This window comes from Uloborus diversus, chromosome 4 (genome assembly GCF_026930045.1).
Source record: "Uloborus diversus isolate 005 chromosome 4, Udiv.v.3.1, whole genome shotgun sequence".
Classification (NCBI taxonomy): Eukaryota; Metazoa; Arthropoda; class Arachnida; order Araneae; family Uloboridae; genus Uloborus; species Uloborus diversus.
Genome location: NC_072734.1, coordinates 146,161,807 through 146,178,174, shown reverse-complemented (window position 1 = coordinate 146,178,174; position 16,368 = coordinate 146,161,807). Strand labels below are relative to the sequence as shown.

At 32.2% G+C, this 16,368-nt stretch overlaps 1 protein-coding gene across 1 annotated transcript in view; it reads left to right on the top strand.

Annotated features, from left to right (window-relative positions):
- The first annotated feature begins 1,880 nt into the window (after positions 1 to 1,880).
- LOC129220906 (PTB domain-containing engulfment adapter protein 1-like) overlaps positions 1,881 to 16,368 on the top strand; it is a 31,629-nt gene continuing 17,141 nt past the window's right edge. Inside the window, exons 1-3 of the mRNA XM_054855340.1 lie at positions 1,881 to 2,016; positions 7,518 to 7,657; positions 10,144 to 10,211. Coding sequence (XP_054711315.1) covers positions 7,594 to 7,657; positions 10,144 to 10,211 — 132 coding nt within the window. The 5' untranslated portion in view covers positions 1,881 to 2,016; positions 7,518 to 7,593. The remainder of the gene's footprint in view (positions 2,017 to 7,517; positions 7,658 to 10,143; positions 10,212 to 16,368) is intronic.

The window sequence follows — 16,368 nt, the reverse complement described above, 5'->3', positions numbered from 1 at the left end:
TTTTACGCCTCGGTAAAGATTGAGTTTTGCGTCTTAATTATTAATGGATTCGGAGCCTGATTTTTCTATCAAACAAAAGGCCCTTTTCAGGGCCAAATTTTTAACCTCAGAAGAGCGTACTCGATCTGCAGCATCACTTCCAATACAAAGCGGAACCCTCAACCTAAATACAAATATATAATACTAAGCTGTTTACGCCTGACGTAAAATATCCGCAAAAGACGGATATTTGTAATATTCCAATCATTTCTGAAGTACATAACGTGTTTTACGTTTACGTTAAATAAATATTTCCAAACCAATAAATATTGAAGTGTAATTTTTCTCTTTTCTTTATAAAGATTATCAGTTATTCATATCCGTAGTTTCATATAATGTATCCCGAAATCGCTGTGAAAATACTCTAATCGCATTCATTAATTTGTTGAGACTCAAGCACAACCTAAATATGGACAAGCAACACGAAAAAACAGAAAGCCCAAAAAAGCGAAGTCCGCGCGCAAGCGCAGTTGAAATGGCAAATTTGTGATAACCGGGATTTAACGTCGAGTGATAACAAGCGTAGAGCGCAATTTAAATTCGCTTCTTGATTATCATAACGTGGAAACGCGATAGAAAGATGCGCAAAAGAGCATCATTTGTGACGTCAAGAACACGCATTGTTTGAAAAATCGGACATTTAAAAAAATTAATTAAAAAATGACTATTGGGAAATGAAAGTATTTCCTGGGTTTATGTCATTTATTTATTTTATTATTATTATTATTATTATTATTTTGCTTATTCTATCGATTTAAGTGACACAAAGTACTACTTTTTACTGAAGGAAACAACCCCATTGTAGAAGAGGGATAGTGAATTTCGATAGTGATCCCTGATGCGGTGTAAAATATAAAGAATAGATATCTGAATAGGCAAACCAGATAAGAAGCTATCGTGACATTGAATGTTTTCGTTATAAGCCGAATTTTAGAAGGCCATCACTTTTTTTCCGTAAAGTGCTGCAATATGTCTGCCTTAGCGTGCAGTCCTTTTAACTGAGTGAGCGATGCTCAAATGAAATCCGAAAAAATAAGGTCTTGTTTTTGAATTTAGTTTATCCTTTGAGTTTTTCCTTCAGCGAATTGAATTCCCTTGCGAGAAGGAGGAGCAGGCAATGCAAAAAGAGAGCAAAATATAACAAAGAAAAGAGAAGGAGAGACTCTCATTGGTATGGAGGCAGTTGACCAAATTTGAGATAAAAGAACAACAAATTTGCAAAATAGAACAGAAAATGCAATGAGTATGTTATTGCAACAAGAATATGCGTATTTGTATGCTGCAAAATTTAAAATTGTACTAATAACTTTTGTTTTTAAATTTGTCGAAAATTATGCTTTTGGTTCGCAGTCCTCGTCTAATATCTGAGCTGAATGGTTCATAGGGACTCTAATCAGATAGATAGATAGAAAAATATGCTTTTGAATTTTCTTCTTCTTCCATTGTTTCATATGCTTCAGAACGAATAAAAGTTAATGTCTTTATGTTTTCGAACAGCATTTTTTAACGACGACAACACCTGTTTCCATTTTACTCAGCAATGAAACTACTCAAACCATCTAAAAAGGTTGGAGGAGTTGCAACTTTTAAGCATTTATCGCTTTTGTAATTTTTAATGAAAATAAACTATTAAGAAATCAATTTAATTTTTTCTCTTGAATCATTCGCATAGATTGACTCATTGTAATAAAAACTAAATTTATTTCAAATTATAACTACAGAGAGGCTATAGTTTATTTTTTTTAAACTTTACTTCGCTTTCTATTGGCGACTTTTGCGAAACAAGGAAATGTTTTGATGCCAACTCTATGGAAGTTTTGATCTTTACGTTGGTGCTTTCACCGACTGGTACTCACTGTCTGGGCGATATATCTTGGAACTTGTTTATCAACAACATACACCTCCCCTTTTGAAGTCTCAAGTCAAAATGTTTTCTTGGATATTAAATTGTTTTAGCTGAGCGTAGTTGGCTTTCAAGTAAGAGTTTTGATTGTATTATTACCCTATTCTGCTCATATTTTGTAAGGTGAAGAGTTAATTTGTTCTTTTTAAAATAAATCTTGTGATCATAGCTTGACTTGACGAAATTGATTGAATGATTTGTAACAATTAGCCTTCGGGACTCATATTTTGCAATTTTTATGAACTGTATCAAGGAAAAGTGTTTTTCTTTGCAAGTTTGGTAGTCAATAAATATTGCAGATCAAAATATCTTCGATTCACATCCCTATTGTGCATTCTATTTGGTATATTTCATACTGACTTTTTTTGCTACTACCTCAATTAACTTTGCTTTTTCTTAAAGTTTGCCACCTGTTTTTACCCAATGTTTCTTCTATTCATCCTAGTAAGCTGTTTCTAGTTGTGTATCTTGCTCTTACAGGCACAATTTTTGATGTCTTGTATGTTAATTGAATTTATGTTCCATTGAAGAATGTGTTATTGAAGCATTTATTTTTCATCCTAGTTTGTAAAATTTTCAACTTTATGTAAGTTGTGGTGATCAAATCTTTATCTTTAATCATTCGGCAATAAAAATATGTTATAGCTGTGTATTCTAATTCACATTCTAGCATTTTATATAACTTCATTAATGAAGCTCTTTATAATGAGGGTTAGAAGCAAAGCAATTATTAGTTGTATTAACCTAAACATTTATGTAAAATTAGAAATAATGTTTAATTGCACATAACTACGTTCGGGGTTACAAGTAACCTTTCCTTTTTTAGTGCGAAAAAAGTGCGATTTGACCCAAGCTTGGCTCTAAGATTGACTCCTAAGTTTGATAACTTAGTTAAAGTCACATAGAATCTCTTAAGATTTTTTCCCAAAGGTATTGGGGATTTGGTCATTTAGAACTTTCACATGATGCATTTATAATTCTTACTCCTTACCATAGATATTTTTTGATCTGCCTTCAAGCATTTTTTACTCAATAAAAGTCAAAAATATGCCTCCAAAATTTAGTCTGGTGTATTTTTATGCAAAAAATTTAGGTCTCAACATTTGAAGTGTTAAAATTTGAAAGATTGTATGTGTATTCTTTCCCTGTTATCTTCTATTTCATCTTTGAAAATGTGTTTCTCTATGGAATAGTAGATTTTACTTTTTATGCTTTTCACTATTTTCAAACATTTTATTCCACTAAAAAAGTTTTCAGTGTTTTCTTGCTTTTAAAAACCCCTAGCGATATCTCTGCTCCTGACTATTTTTAACAGCTCATTTCAGTACTGGATCTAGGCAGAAGCCAAGCTAGACCTTTGCTCTGGACGGTACTATCATGCTATTTATATGTTCTTGTCATTAAAGCTTGATGTAAAAGTTTGAAAAAAGATGGTTAAGGGCGGCAGTTCTAAGATTTCCCCCGGCTTGGAAAAATCCAAGATCCGGCACTGGCTTGATTAGATCATATTCAATTTTAAAACTGAAATATCTTTCGAAATCTTCTATTCCCCTTCTTCTATTCCCCTTTTGGAGAAAAAGTTTCCCCGTACAAGACAAATTGTCATGGCTCAAGCAAATAATTTCCATAGTGAGCTTGGTATAGAGATGAACTGTGAATATGTTTGATTTGATTTGATAACACACTTTGAGGTCTTTAGCTATTCTCAACAGAGAAGGTTTATACCTTCAATAATTCAATGTTTTTCCAAAGTTTTTATTCTCAGAACAATTCAAATGAAAGATTTACAATACATGAGAATGAAAATACACCCAGGGCGGGGTAGGAATTGAACCCACACCTCTGGCTTAGAAGACACAGCGTCTACCATAGCGCCACCGAGGCCCCACTGTTAGTACAGTGCTGGATGGTTTACGCATTTCGAACAAAGGCACTGCATTAGATTCATAAGACTGTGGCGAAAAAGCTTCAGCAGATATGGAAGCTGCAGAGACTTATGTGGAAGAAGTTTTGTACCTAGTGCAAACTAAAGATTGGACCGTAGACCAAATAACGTTGATGAGACAGGATTGTATTTCAAATATCTTCTAGAGACTACATTTCAGAGTTACTTCAGAAAAAAATCATCCAGGTGGTTTCAAGGCAACTAAAGACAGACTTACATTGTCAGCTTGAGCAAACATAGTGAGCAACTGTAAAGAAAAAGTCGCAGTAATCTAAAAAATCCCTGGCCATTGAAAGGCATTAGGTCTAGCCGGTCAGCAAACAAGAAGGTCTGAGCTAGACTGGAAATTTTCACAGAATGGTTCTTGAAGGAATTAGTACTTAGGGCCCATGCACACTGTAAATTGGTAGGCTTAGCCAATGACTCTAAAACAGGGTTTGTGATTTTTTTGATTTAAATCGGATTTTTTTTAATTCAAAAATTTGTAGATATTTATTTTCTTTACATTTTCAATATAATATACTTCATATTAGATGAATCCATATAGCTTACTTTTAAAATTAAGATACATTCTCTAACTATTCAATAAATTTTTAAGACTTATAAATATACGTTATTATGCTTAGATAAGATGTAATTTTGTTTTAGGCTTTCCGTAAAGATAAGGTTCGATCATCATGTATGTTTTTAGTGTAAAATAATGTGTTGAACAATTACTTTTCTTAACTATATTAATCACGGTAAGTAAAACTGAAAATTTTTATTTTGTTCTAAATTCATTTTGGAGTAAAAGCAATATTGCAAAGTGAAAATCTGTCGCACACAGAAAGAGGGATCTATGTAGTTTTACCTGTTGAAGTTAAGATAGTATGGTGCAGTGTAGTTAAATTTAGAGCCCAACACATTCTAAAAATGCGAAATTAATTCATAAAAACAAAATCAACTCATTCTGATGTTAAAAAAAAAAAAATCACTTGACTCAAATCAATTGATTTAAATCATTTATTTAAAAAAAAAATCACTTGATTTTAATCATGATTTAAATCAACAAACCCTGTTCTAAAATTGTGCTTTCTGGACAATTGCACCACCTGCCAGCAGCTCTCCTAAGCTCTGACAACGTTAGCGTTGAATATCTTGTTATCAATGCAGCAAATGAAGGAAAACCATCCAGGATTTTCAGAAAGCTTTCAGTGTTGAAGAAGCAATCTGGTTGTCCACAAAAGAATGAGTTTGTGTTTCGCATGACACTTTAATTCGTGCATGGCACAAGGGCAGCCATATAGGTTGGCAAGTGGGGGCTCAAGCCCCCCCCCCCTCCCCTGTGAAATGAGAACTTCTTTGCTTGCCTTGCTTGACTCTTTTCTTTGCAAAAATGTAAAAAAAATTCTTTTCCACCCATTAATGAATAAGTAATTAAAAATGTCAAATTTTAATATCTTTAATCTGTACTGAAATCAGTTTCCATGGGGAAAATATTCTGCTAAACCATGGGGAAAATTTCTGAGCCCCCCCCCCCCCCCCCCCCCCGTTAAAATTTTGCATATGGGCGCCCATGGCATGGCATAATCTAAATAGTGACGTCTCTCTTTTTTGAGGATGATTCCGATGAGCCTTCTTTAAAGGATTTAAAAGAACAAAAGAGAAAAAGCTTCAAAGTGTCCATCATGCAAACTCTCGGAAGTGGTTAGAGTGGGATCTGTTTTCAGAAACTGGCATTAAGGAATGTTTTGATGTCAATAAGGATACTCCTATCATTAGTGACATGACTAATCCTGAAATAATTCAGACAGTGCTACACCTGAAGACATGGAGGAAGACAAAAGTGAGTGTTACGACGTTGTACCTATGCTATCCATCGAATGTTGCGTTGAAATAACCGATAGCAGACATGGAGCAGAAGTCTTTCATCGACGAATCCCACATAAATGGGGTGCCCAAAATTCAGCAATTTTTGTTTATTGAGCCTAAACACAATTATTGCCATTTAAAACTTGTTGAAAATTTCAAAAAATATGTTTTATGGGTAAGTTTTCAGTTAAAAAAAAAGAAATTGTATGTCTTATGAATAAATTTTTAGGTTGATAAATGCTTTTCTTTTCATATTTCTGAATTTATACGCAATTACATAGTATTTTTGTTTCATTGTGAAATGCATTTCTAGTTATTAATGTCATTTGCTTTTTATAAACTATCAATAAAGGATGTTTTTTAACAATCCGGAAAAACATTATATAGTACCGGCCCCGCTTAATGAAATATTGTGGGTTCTAAGAAATATTATTCAATTAAGCGGGATATTTGATTAAGCGAAGAAACTTTATTTACCTTTCTAAATTGACAATATTTGTCTTAAAACATATTAATAATAATAAATCTATAGCTATGTAAAGAAAATAATTAATGTTATTGGGAAAAAGTTTTTGAAACAAGCTAAATAAATAACAAAAATAGTTTAATAATTAGTATATATTTATTACAAGTACATATGAAAATTATAAAAAGTAGCTTACAACTTAAGTTATCAAATCATTCTTTTGTCGCCGTTTTTCATTACATTATTTTTTGAAAAATTCCATAATAAGGTTTTTTTCTAACTCCCTTTTCCCCCTCCTTAACTACTGTATCTTTCATTTCATTTATCGAATCATCATCAAAAATGTGCATATTTATTTGTGTTATTCAAATTAATTATTGACTGCTCTTTTTTTTCCGTTTTGACGAAGACAAAAGGAATTTGATAGAAGAGTGGAAATGTTTTGATGGATTATAACTGTTATTTTTCTCACGTGTGGGGGATAAATAATACTTTATGTTTTAAGGTCAATTGTTCTTATTTATATTTTTCTAATTTATTCAAAATTTTTCTCACTAAAAATATATGTGAAAGCTGATCAATATTATTCATTATTCGGGGAAATTATTCGATTGAGCGGGAATCTATAACATTGCATCTATGTGGAAATACTCGGTTCCAGGAGGTTTAGCTGGGTATTGGTTTTATCTGTTACCCGATTAGCTGAGCTGACAGTATTCAATTATCTGGAATCGCAATGGTCCCGAGTATCCCAGGTAATTGGTTCTCTACTTTAGTAAGAATGTATTGACCTTTTAGAAGGTGTTGTATTATTAAAAAAAAAAAGAAAAACTTCAATTTTTGTGCAATTTCCGAGATTTTTCAAACTTTAAAAAGACATTTGAGACACCTCTAGATATTGTCCAAATGAAGTGAAATTTTGTACATCTGCTTTTTTGTTCATTGGTACAAGATAAGGGGTGAGAGCAGCAAAGTTTAAACTTTCAGAAAACTCCCTATTCGTGTCACATTATTAAATAATATAGAAGTTGATTCATATATATTTTCCCAAAACTCAAAATGATTGTGTAAAAGTTATTATTTTTTTCTTTAATTTTCTTTGCTTATTTTTTTTTTTTAAATGAACCAATTTTTACATGCAAAAATACATGTTGAGTACAATGAGCCAGATGCCTCACATTTTTGTTATAATATTTAAAATTTATGCATCTTCAAGGATGATTGATTTATTCTTAAATATTTAGCAAATAATATTTTCTCTTTGAATGAACATTATTCATGTATTTCATTTATTAACAGATTTTTTTTTCCAGAAATTTTTTGTGCCAACTGTCTGCCATGATGTCAGTATCATAAAATTTGTTAAGGAGAAAAATCAGAACTGTAAATATGATGAAGCAATCTAATTTACTGAAATGGGCTCATAACAGCAAAAACAATGCCAAAAATGGAAGTAAGTGTATCTTTTTCTAAAGTTTCGAGTTCTCTCTTGATAAGTTTCAAAATTTCGCTTTTAATTCATTTTTTCACTGCTGTGTTATATTGTCACTTTTTTTTCACTGTCATGTCAAAAACTCAAATTCCTTCAATTTTACAATTATTGTAATTGGTTATAACTAGTATTATTGTCAGCTGAAACAATGCATTTAATAAGAGTAATACAATAATAAGATAAATATAAAAGAAAATATAATGTATCTCTGTGCACTCAAAAACAAATACAATGGGAAACTAAGATTTTTCGTAAGAATACCTTTTGCTTTCAATCATGCATCTATGAAAGCAAGATATAAACTTTTTTCATTAATTTATCTGCAAATTTTTAAGCTAACCAATGTTTAATATTGATATTAATAAAGGATTGTTGTATGATTCACATATCTGCAGAAAATGTATCTGAACAGTAGTGGATGTATCTTTGCAAAGCATGCATGCGTGCATCTGTATTATCTAGCAATGTTAATAAGATAATTATTATAAGAATCTGGTCAATGGAACTTTTCTAGAAATAAAATTTTCACAAGACTGAGTTATTAATATGCATGAAGTTTTTGCCATTTCTAACTGTTGGCACATTTTTGCCAAAGGTGAATAAAACCAGTAAAAACTATCCTGGCAAAATGCATTTTGGCAATATTTGCCAAAGTGGCAAAAATTGATGTGCTATCTTTACGATGATCAAGTTTGAAATATTTTGTAAGACTTAGATTTTCATGTTTCTGACGGGCTCGGGAAAATAAGTGCTGTTACAGTAATTTATTCTCTATAATGTTTTAAACTTGAAATACTCAATGCATCCCTGAAACAGCAATCTAAATGTTATTTTTTTATTATTTTAATAAAAGGCTGTTCAGTTAATAAATTTGGCCATAGAGCTCATACCATCACAATTGACTCATGTCATACTCATTCCAAAATTATGCAACATTTGTTGTCCAAGTCTTTAAGTTTTTATGCTGTGCAAATTTTATTCCAAAATTAAATGTAAACATTAAAAATGATAGCTCTTTATAAGCTTATAAAAATACATTTTTTAAATTTTACAAGAACTATATTTTTTTACCTTTTCATCAGATTGTTGAAACTGTGTTCTATAAAAAAGTTTATTCCAGCAGCACTTTTTTCTAAACCATATTATTTTCTTTATATTTTTAAAGATGTGTTTTTTGACTTTTCAACTCATTGTAAACTTATCCCCTTACCGTTACAAGACCCTGACCGAGGTCAGATCAATGTCAATTTGGGAAAAGAAGCTCCAATGGTCAAATTTGGCAGTGTGCCAAAAGTGCTTTCTTTTTGGCTGTACGAACATCCTTGGGAATAAAAGTTTCACTTAAGATCTCCAATAATTAAAGTCACAGAAAAATAAACCCATCCTTAACATTATTCTAGAAAAATTAAGAATCTATCAGTACCTGCTTCAAGCGTCAATCTTCTGCCGTACTGAAGAAGTTAGAGTAGCATAGATAGATAGATACAGGACCGGATTTGGAAGTGTGGAGGCCCCGGGGCAACGAATTAGTGGAGGTCCCTAATCAGGGTTCGAAAAGATCATCATATTTTCGAAATTATACGATACTTTGATATACACCTGAATATTTTGATATATATGCATATATCCGATATTTTCTATTTTTTTTTGATCCATGAAAGTTAGAATATTTTGTAAAAAGTAAACTGTGGGGGCCCCTTTGTTGTGGAGGCCCAGGAGCAGTAGCCCCGTCTGCCCTCCCCTAAATCCGGCCCTGGATAGATACATGCATACATGAGACGGGCCAAAGTCCTCAACCAGCAGCCTCCCTTTTTTAGACCAGGCTACTAACTGGACACTACTCTCTTAATAGGCACCTTAATTTGAGGGGTGTTACTCATGGTCCATCATGTAGAGTATGCCAAAGGGCTGAAGATTGCTTAATCCATGTGCTGTGGAACAGTGACCATTTTTCTGCGCTAAGATTTGAACATTTTGGAGGCTACTGTGTGGACCCCTGGGAACTGTCTAATATGTCAGTTTGACAACTGCTGAAATTTGTTTTTGCTATCAGGCTCTACTAGAGGTCCTAGTGAGGATAGTACAATAGATCAGTGGTCAAGGTGCTTGCAATCTTTCTGAGCGCCCCCTTTTCACTTCATTCATTCATAAATGGATACACTCAGTTTTTAATAGTATTTAAAGTAGTGGTTTTTTCATGTTAAAACAAAAATTTCTAGAACTGTATGTTAGTGGCAAAAATATTCACTTTTGTGCTTTAATATGTATTTTTTTAGATATTCATGTTTAATCTTAATTCAACTATCAGACATTTGTTTGTTTCTGTTAAATTTTTAATCATACATACAGGTAATTTTTGGTTGGTTTCTAAATAGATTTTTTAAAAGTTTTAATTGTTTTTTGCCATTTAATCCCTTTAAAAATACTTATGTTTGCTCTTTCTTTAGCATCAAATAAAAGTTGGATCCATCCACCGGATGCACTACAACATGGACATGTGGCATACTTGGTTAAGGTAAATGCTTTGTTATTTGATAGAAAAATTTATCTCACTAGTTAAGTAATGAATATTATTATTTAATTTGAAAAAAATTCAAGTAAAAACTTAAAAAATAAATAAAAAGAATTATTAAGTAAAGTGGTCATTGTCACGCCCTCTTCAGTTCACCAAGAAAGCTTTGGATAAAAGAGGGGATTTAAAATGTTGCCAGCCAGGAACTCTGGATTTTATATGCGTACACACTACACAGGTACAAAACGATTACTAAATGTAGTACTGTAGTTACACATCCCAGAACTTTAATTATAAAAAATAAATGTTTTCAAAAAAAGTTGCACAAATCAGAAAATATAATGTATATTTAATAAGGTATGTTATATGTACTTTATGTACTTTGACATCTCCAATCACCTTGAGATTAAGTCACCTTGTTATTAAGGTATTACAGTAAATTTATACATATGTATATAGTTAAAAAAATTACTTAGCGAAACAAAACTTGATACTTTCCAATCCAATCACATTTGAATTTAATAGCATTTCAAAAGCTTGATTTATTTACATTGTTCCAAAACTTTCCTGGCATGTGTGTGTGTGGGGAAGGGGGGGGGGACAAAAAAGATAGGAATGTACAGATTGGTATCTGCAGAACAACTTACTCCCCTAGTATTATCTTTTAAGGCCACCCTTTACAAAATAATATTGGCAACGTTAAATATTTCAAGCGCAAGACTGTAACTATAACCATAAGGATTAATGTAATTCGAACAGTGAAAAAAATAAAAGCCGAAAACGGAATCTTTTGTTTATGACGTTTTATTTCATAGAAAGCTTAGAATTAAGCTTACGATTGTTGTAATTTTACGCTTCAGAAGTGGGATAAACAGCGTCTACAACGATAGTGACATGAGTACATTAAAGTTTTTGAAAATAATTTACATTGCGTAATGTATTTACCAGCTAGTATGTACGGTAATAAACTGTAAAACTTTTAATATGCTATTAGAAATTAAATAGGACATTTTACGGACATAAATAAAAAAATAAACGATTCTGCATAGCGTATGTAACGATTAAAACTTAGGAATACGAACTGATAAGATACTAGAAATTAAACTGACTATTTTCACCTATAGCGATTTAGTATGACGTACTTAGTTATGTTGAACTCGCAGGCTACGGTGGATGAAAATACCCAAAGTTCGAGGAACTACAACGGGTCAGTGCAAGCTCAATGGAAAAATTGTGGAGTGATCTGCTCGGGGGAAAAATGGAATTAAAAACCCATATTTAACAATCAAGAACAATTTTATTCAATAACAATAAATATATCTTAAAACTTGTAATATCAACAAGGGTAACCCACAAACATTTTGACTGAAAATAAACTCACCAAAAGAACATTCATAGGAACTATTTTCAAAAATACAGTATCATTCAGTTTTCCAAAAATTCACAGACTAGTCAACTGCTAGTCCACCTTGAGTCCAATGCCTAAAAATAGAATAGTCCTGGTAAAACTTAAAATGTAAGTCCATACCACTCAGTATATTCTTTCCTTAATACTTGGCATATCAAAACGTAAAGGCCTGATCCATCTAGATTATCCTACGTGAAAGTTGATTGCAGCCTGTACCACTTGTGGCCAGCTGCCATGCTGGACCTCCCATAGACTTAACCTCTCGGACACCAAGAATCGCCACATCTGATGAAGAACCCTCACACTCGGACATCCAGTTCAGCCAGACTTCAGGACACCTTTTAATTCAATCCAGCATGAACCTTCAACTGTCTTGTAAAACCTACATCCAACAACATCAACTTCCGTGAAAGAAGTTAATATGAAATTTGCACTGACCAGACCAACACTGAAGGGGGCGGTAACTTACTGAAAATACCATGTCTTACCTTCAATCTTTGAGTTGAACCAAACCATTGTTTCGGTCACTCATCTGGTCAGTGCTAATTCCGTATTAGCTACCAGCTTGTTTGGCACTCTTGGCTTCCTTAAGAGGTTTTCCACCTCCAGCTAAGTCACTTCCTATGCCGGGCTGATGAGTTCTAATAAGCACAAAACTGTAGTCCTCGGCTGGAATGAATGAGCTGGCTTTGTATTTCACATGTTTCTGCCTTAGCCCTGGCAGTAACTCATGACAGTAGCAGAGTAGCCTGTAAGAGCAGTAACTTACTGGATAAGAATAGTTCAATCCCAGAAATATTTACTACTACTATTTTTAGCTGCACTCAATGGTTGTATAATGATATATAATCCCCAACTAAATAGAAAGTATGACCTGCAACATGTCTTAGATAGTTAGGTTTTTCTATTAAAAGTTTTGGAGAGAACACAGTAACAAAGTACCTCTACAAAACTTGATTTTGAACATCAGGAGTGAGCAACAAAATTAAGTATTAAAGTACTCCTTTATTTGCTGTTGGGAATTTTATGCTTCACTGAACTCCCTTTGTGTCATTTAATTTGGTATAGGAATTTTTATGACCATTTCCAACTGTTCTTGGATCGCTGTAGAACAGTGACAATGGAACCACTAACCTCTTGCTCAGATACCTTTCCTGGGAACAAATTGTCAACAACGGGTCATTCCATGTCAGTTCAACCACACCCCAACACCCACCATCTCAGATTTCAATGAAACCTTGTATACTTCTACTTTTCATAGTCCTAAGTAACCTCCTAAAGTATTTCTTCTCTATTCAAAATAGTTTTTATTTTTTGACCCTTTAAAGTTTTGCAATTTTGCGTTAGTTGTCATTTACAGTTCTCTCAAAATGAACAGCAGATGTTTGCAAAAAAAAATTATTTCTCAATAACTAAAGATTAAAAAAAATTTAAAATTTTTATATTATATATTAAGATTTCAAGTATTTCAGAAAAAAATATGTCAAAAATCTAAATTTATATTCAGCAGTTTAAAAAAATTAACAAATTGAAAAATTTAAGATTTTTTCAATAAAAAAATGATTGTCAAAATTTTAATTTTTTGGCATGACGGTCTAAATTAAAATAATTCATATATATTTTTTAATGATCATTAACATGTGTGCTAAGATATAAAATGAAAATCTTTAGGGGACTTTGAGGGATTCTGCCCCCCTCCCCCCCTATTTTGATAAATGAAAAAAAGTTGATCACAGCATTACAAACTTAGTTAACCCATTCCATGACCAGCCCGAAAACCCTTAACGCGCATGCCGCAGATAACGAACGGAGTTGCTTTTTGCTACGTTGTAGTAGCACTTTTCTCCCCATTTTGCTATCGGGATTTTAATGTTGTTTTTGCTGTTCAGCTTGCATTCGAAAATCGCTTCGCTTTATTAGTTTTTAGGCACTGAATTAAATAGTGCAATAAAATACAAGGTTGCTAATATGTGCTGAAATAGTCCTTAAATTTACAGTACATAACGGGAAAATAAACAATAAAGGATAGGACAAAAAGCAATTATTTTTATAACACTAATTACTTTATTCAATTATTATTATTATTATTATTTTTTTTTTTTTTTGCTTTTACCTCAGTATATCATTTTTTTTTCTTTTTATACACTTAAGAAATCTTAAGAACTGTTAAATGTAAGATGATCTATCTTTCAAAATGGCGCAACAAAGCATTCTTCAAACAATTGACTGATCGGTACAACCTGTGAGTTGGACCTGTTGAATGGACAAAACGCTTTAATAACTGTGGGAATGATTTTCTAAGAGGATAAAGAGTATTCTTCGGTGCCTTTTGATATATTGTAACACTTCAAAACGACCCATAAACACAGAGACAGCTGCTTCTTTTATTGTAACACCGATGACTTTTAAATCCGTTCTGAGTGCCCAGATATCAGTTGCTCAAGCGTGGAAAGTATTTTAAAGATAAATGATTACAAAAGATCAAAACTTGCGGCTAATCCGCTATTTCCCTAAAGGGTACTTTTGTGCATGCAACTAAAAGCCCCCAGCTGAGAGAGGAATAACAGAGCGGGTCTGGGAGCATTGTGAGAGAGGACGATTCCCTAAGGAGGTGACCCCCCCCCCTTGGTGTCTTGTGGTCAACCCTTCCACGTTATTTTCAAAGCAAGCTTTTATGCTTATATGACGGAGCATGTCTTCAGAAGAAAAAAATGAAATCTTGCTTGAAATCGAGTCGGATTTTTTTATCTTTTTTTAAACATACTTGAATAAATTTTAGTTAGTTTCATAATTTTATTTACTAATTATGGCAATTTGATTATTGAAAAGAAACCAAATATTTAATTTTTATTTTTAAAATCTCATAAAAGAAGGTGCAATTAAAACTTCGAGCTGTTTTAAGACAATAAATAAAATCTGAAAAAGAATGGAAGAAAAGGAATGTTTCATTTCGTATGAGTAAAGCGTACAACAAAAGAACTCAAGATATTATCATTTCATTTGTACTGTCGTATCTATTTTATGTTTTGCATGGTCAACTTTTACGTATAGTCAATGCGATCGTCATAATTTTTGTTTCTGAAATTAAAAACATTCAAACCGTATCACTAAAAATCCATCAAAGGGTGCCGGGAATATAAAAAGTTATAATTTACATTTGAAAATATCGTGATTTAAAAATAAATTAATAATAAATAATAATAGTATACAAATAAATAAAAAGCGTAGTAAATACATTATAATTTTTTAAAAAATTAAAAAAAAAAATACTCGTACAAAATTAAGATATGTATTATAAAATTTGAGGATTATGAACAATTTAGTGAAGGATGCTTGTGTAAGAAGGTGGATTCTTGGTAACAAAAAAAAAAAATATATATACATATATACATATATATATTTATATTTCTGTTTATTTGCTTTATTCAGGCATAGAAATGTTCGTAAATGTGGAAGGAAATATTTTCACACTTGTTCATCAGGAGTTCAAATGCCAGAATGCTAAGAAACAAAGCTTCCACGAAAAGATAAAAATATAATGCCTGATTATTTGAAGCATTATACGTGTCCCATCCAAGAGTACTTGAAAGGTTAATACCTTAGTAAAATAAAATAAATTATAACAAGTTTCGTGAAATACTATAAGTTACATCCCATTTGTCTAAGGAAAAGAGCTTGATTACCGCTCCTCTAAAAGCACCAGAACCCAACAGAGAAGCGCAATAACAGGGTTCTGCCCCTGGAAGGATCGCCGACACATATTCGGACGAAGCAAAAACTGCTAGAAACGCCGTGACGACACAGGATCGTCGAAGGCAGTTAGGAACCATTTTCTTGCGACGAGCCTGAATCGGTCGGGGCAGTTTTAACACAAACTGCGCGGCCGATCCTGTATCGGCCGGGGCAAAGAATGGGTTAATAATCATATTAAAGAAAATTTAAATATTGAAATACATTGGTGTTTGAATTTAAATGTAAACATCTAAATACTCAAGTTTTTTTATGAATTGAAAATAATTAATAATAAACAATAAAAATAAGATATCGCGAAATTCAAAATTTTCCTACAACAATTTATGCATACTAAAAATTATTGTTGAATTTAGGGCAACATAGAAATGAAAACTTTTCATCTAATTCTAATTTATAATTAGGCAATTTATACAAAGTATTAAAAATCCTATAAATACCAGCTCATAGTTCTTAAATTCCTTTTACCTTATGTCCGTTTTTCATCTTTTCTACTAAGAAGATTATAAAAAATGTGTGTCATTCTAGTTGTTGTGTGGTGGTTCTACAGTACATCATCAGATCTAGGCTAAATACAAGTAAAAATTCCATATCTGTTCAGTAATGATTTCTCTTAGCAACTGGGCAAAGAACAGACTAAAAGACAAATTCAAAGCTAGAGGCTACTAGTTTGCAGAGCTTTTAACTTGTTTCATTAATCTAATGCCATATCAAAGTGAAACTTGGATTTGTTTATGTCTCTCTCATCTAATGGAATAACCCAAAAAAGTTTTGGTTTAACTTCGCAATTTATTGGGTGTGAGTTTTAAAATGGTTACCATTGCTCAAAATGTTTACAATTAAGACTTTGCAACAATCTCATTTGACCCTAAAAGTGTGTTTTGTTATCTTGAGTGTTTCTATGATCATAAATGGATCCTAATAAACTGGCATTTGTACAAATGACAGGTATTGTTATTTTACACTTCATTAGTAATTTTTTTAGATGTTTTGTTTCTTTTT